Here is a 4,486-nt window from a genome sequence, read left to right on the forward strand (position 1 = left end):
GTAATGGTATATTCTGATGCTAGCAGCATAGCTGCCGGAGCATGTACAGTAGAGTAGGAAAGTAAAAATTTTCACACTATGTGGAAATCCACTGAAATGTTATAGAGTTCCACGTGGAAGGAACTAAAGGCCATAGAATTGGCGTTGAAGTCTTATCAACATGCATTTGCTGGAAAATCCTTAAAATGGCTAACTGATAATCAAAATTGTGTCAGAATTGTTCAAGCAGGAAGCATGAAAGAAAAACTACAAGATATAGCAATTTCCATTTTTTCTATTTGATTACAAAAGGGAATATCCATTAACATACAATGGATTCCGAGAGGTGAAAATTCGAAAGCTGATTATATCAGTAAAATCATTGATTATGAAGACTTGGGAGTTTCAAAATTTTTCTATACTTTTATTAACGACCTTTGGGGTCCTTATACAGTCGATCGTTTTGCTAGTTCACGTAACACAAAATTAGAAAGATTTAACTCTTTATTCTGGAATGTAAATACAGAAGCTGTAGACTATTTTACTCAGAATTGGTCTGGTGAAAACAATTGGATTGTACCACCTATTTACTGACTAGTATTGAGAGCTATAAAACATGTAATTGCTTGTAAAGCTAGAGGTACTTTAATTGTACCAAAATGGATATCTGCGACCTATTGGCCTTTCATTTTTGATAAAAATATGAATGACAAAGATTACATATCTGATGTTATTGAATTTAAAAATACAAGTGGTATTTTTGTCAGTAGTTCTAATAGAAAATCCATTTTTGGCACTGAGCCTTTTATTGCTCCAGTATTGGCAGTGAAGTTTAGATGCGACAAGGATAACAAGGCCCTAGTGCACTAATGTGTATTGTAGCTGGCGAGGTTAAAGTTCCGAGGCCCTAGTACACGAATGTGTATTGTAGCTGGCGAGGTTAAAGTGACGAGGTCCTAGTACACGGATGTGTATTGTAGCTGGCGAGGTTAAAGTAACGAGGCCCTAGTACATGAATGTGTATTGTAGCAGGCACGGTTGTTGTTGATAAGGCCCTAGTGTAAAAGTCTAATTTTCTGCTTCATCAAATATAACTAAGTCATCTGAGTCATAGGGTTCTTTATTCATCAATTGTACATCACATGCATTCATCTTACAATTACATACACTAACCCTGGAATAACAAATAAACAATGGTAAAATAATATAATAACCGATACAATTCAATAGCTTTAAATACTAGTCGATTACACTTTTATTATCATTTCAGTTCACATGTTCTTATATAGTTAAAACATCCTATATTTTAACCTTTGAACTTTTAACCGTTACTCAACAAATGGAAGTTTTTAACGACCTTGACTGGCTATACAGCCCTTGCACGGTCGGAACCGTTACTCGAACAAATGGAAGTTTTTAACGACCTTGACTGGCTATACAGCCCTTGCACGGTCGGAAACCGTTACTCAAAACGATCCGACTGAATACATACAAACATCATATATTCTATACAAACGGTATACGGTTTGAAAATATCAAAATGTAAATTTACAAACAATAAACAACAACTTCATGCAAATTATCATTACAGATAATTTGAGCTTCGTATATAATGTCTTTATAATATAATATAAATGAATAATCATTTATCATCAATACACATGTACATATTTAACTTCATGTGAATCTAGCTTGAATGTTCATAATCAGGGAAGATAATCCCAGTGTAATATTTCCAAAGTGACAATGAAATATCTGTCATAGTCAAATTATACAGGTAAACAATAAAATACAAATGCTATCGATTTACACAGTTAAGTAAACTCACCAATTTGTGGAACTGAGTTTGTACAATATTAAACATCAACAGCTACACTATTTAACTTCTATCCTAGTGTCCTTATACAGATCAATATATCATGGATCTATGGTCAATACATAATATCATTATCTGAAATCAATAATATAATTATAAGTACAAGATTCTATTAAACAAATAAATCTTTACAAAAAGGTACTTTCAATTATAAACAAACATAATATCATCTGACTTGTTTACATTTAAATGTCTACGTCATTATTGACAATACCATACCATAACATAGGTCAAGGTCACTGTTAAAATAAATCAAACTCACCCGTACAGCGAATACACAAAAGCTCTCAAAACAAGCAAATCACATAATCATCTCTCAAACTAAAATCTCACACTCACTTGGACATTGGGGAAACTTACTTTTACCTTGCATGTTAATGAAATATCATAATCAGGATTCATACTTCATCCATCTGTCAGAACAAAGGCTCTCAATGTAAATAAATGTAACTTACCAAATTATGCTATATTTGTGGTTCCTGACTGAATATAAATGTATCCAATATCACTGAATGATTCAATCCTTCTATGAAAAGTAACTACAAAGTCTGGATACTAAATAATTAAACTATTTAAACTTTTGTAAACAAAGACCAAAATTGACCAGCCATTTAATTTGAATTCCCTCTATATAATATATCACAAGACCACCAATGACCAATAAAATAAGACCTAATCACAAGTAGATTGCAAACGAATCACCTACTTCAATAAATCATCTGCAAGAGATATTTAGAATTAGTACATATAATATAATCAATGCATCCAGGGTGAATGGCAGAAAATCCACTCTACCACACTAGTGTGTATATACATTCTAGAAAGCATGGTTGTATTCAACACGGCACTAATGTATATAGCATTGTAGCTGGTAATGGTCAAATAAATATTGGACAAGGTCCTGTTATGTTTACAGTGGCATGGTTCACTTGTATATAAGTTTTTAATACTTTGACATTTTATAATGTTTGTTTCACGATTGCACATTTTTTCAGATATTTTTCGAGTTGGTAGATGGAAAGTGAATTCAGATATTTCGGATGAACTTTCTACATTGAAAGCTAGACTACCAGAGTACTGCTTGAGCTCACGTTCTCTGAACACTCGTAAAAAGTACCAGTATGCCTTTAATGCTTTCTGTAAGTGGACTAAAATACATAATATTACTCCATTACCTTCATCTGATTATACAGTTTCTCTATATTTGATTCACATTTCACAGAATGCAAAATCGGCAAGCAAGATAAATGAAGTAATATACGCCATTAGCTGGGCACATAAACTGGCTGGATTTAATAATCCTTGTACATCTGAATTAGTAACGTTTGTAAACGAAGGAGCACAGAGAAAATTGGGACATTTTATCACTAAGAAAGATCCTATTACACCAGACATTTTGCAAAAGATTGTTCATACTTATGGTCATCTTAATAGTAATCTTAAAGACTTAAGAACTGTTTGTATGTGTTTATTAAGCTATGCAGGTTTTTTAATGTTTTCAGAACTAGTTAATTTTAGAGGTATCGATATAAAGATTTATTCTACACATGCAAATTTATATTTGGCGAAGAGTAAAACTGATATTTACAGAGAAGGGAGGGATGTGGTTATTTCTAGAACTAATCTTGTAACTTGTCCTGTCTGTATGCTAGAACGATATCTCAAATTAGCTAGTATTTCATCAAATTCTGATGAATTTACTTTTAGATCCGTTAATTTTTGTAAGTCTGATAATTCTTATAAACTTAGAAGTACAGGTCCGTTGTCATACACGAGAGCTCGGGAAATACTACTTTCAAGTTTACAGAGTATAGGCTTAGATAGTAAAAAATTTAGACTGCATAGTCTCCGTTCAGGAGGGGCATCGGCTGCTGCAGCGGCTGGTGTAGAGGACAGATTGTTCAAAAAGCATGGTCGGTGGAAAAGTGACACGGCAAAAGACGGTTATGTTAAAGAGTCTTTGAAGGATAGACTTTCTGTAACAAATAATATTGGGATTTAATTATGTTTTTTCTTTTATTTTTTCTTTACCCTTTCTTTATTTTTCGAAGCTTTGCTGATCCCAAACAAAGGTGTTGAGTTTATTTTGTAAATAATTTATGTTCGCTTGAAGTTATGAATTAGAACATAAATATATTTATTAAAGTTATGTACACCGGTATGTAAACATTACCACGTGTATTTGTTTATGAAATTAAACGTGTTTGAAAGTATATATGTGGCAGAGTCATATTTGATTGATATATTAAAATATGATATAATTGTTGATTATTAATTTTATTGCAGTGTTTGATAGTTTAGTTACTCATTGTTTCTATTTCTAGCACTATTGTTCTAGTATCATTCTCTTGTCCCTTTGGTGAACCTCTTTTCTGTCATATCATTTTGGAGGGAATTATTTGAGTAATTATCTGTTTATGTGAAGTGTAGTTTATGTGATATATTTATGTTGGTCAGAATTTGTATACTTTGTATACAAATCTATTTATAAAATGGACAACTCATTAAGAGATTTGAGATGTATTATTATGAGATACATATTAATTATATTGTATTGGAAAGTTATTTAAACTAAAGAGTTAGATTTGTGTGCTTAAAGGACTTATTGTAGTATATAGATATTTAGGAATA

The 4,486-nt window shown here is 31.9% G+C and overlaps 1 protein-coding gene and 1 long non-coding RNA gene across 3 annotated transcripts; one reads left to right on the top strand and one right to left on the bottom strand.

Annotated features, from left to right (window-relative positions):
• Positions 1-1,037: 1,037 nt before the first annotated feature.
• LOC143056597 (uncharacterized) lies at positions 1,038-2,645 on the bottom strand. 2 transcript variants are annotated; one of them, XR_012972417.1, is made up of 3 exons: positions 2,311-2,645; positions 1,808-1,930; positions 1,038-1,153 (listed from the first exon to the last, which is right to left on the bottom strand). It is a non-coding gene; the product is annotated as an uncharacterized LOC143056597 (long non-coding RNA). The 2 variants fall into 2 exon arrangements; XR_012972416.1 differs by having other exon boundaries at positions 1,808-2,645.
• Positions 2,646-2,819: 174 nt separating this feature from the next.
• On the top strand, positions 2,820-3,857 carry LOC143056153 (integrase/recombinase xerD homolog). Its single transcript, XM_076229236.1, has one exon. It carries the CDS (start codon positions 2,820-2,822, stop codon positions 3,855-3,857), a length of 1,038 nt encoding a protein of 345 aa, XP_076085351.1.
• The last annotated feature ends 629 nt before the right edge of the window (positions 3,858-4,486 follow it).

This window comes from Mytilus galloprovincialis, chromosome 13 (assembly GCF_965363235.1).
Source record: "Mytilus galloprovincialis chromosome 13, xbMytGall1.hap1.1, whole genome shotgun sequence".
NCBI classification, from domain to species: Eukaryota; Metazoa; Mollusca; class Bivalvia; order Mytilida; family Mytilidae; genus Mytilus; species Mytilus galloprovincialis.

Coding starts and splice junctions, on each gene's coding strand:
- LOC143056153 (XM_076229236.1), top strand. CDS start 2,820: ATGTTTGTTTCACGATTGCACATTTTTTCAGATATTTTTCGAGTTGGT.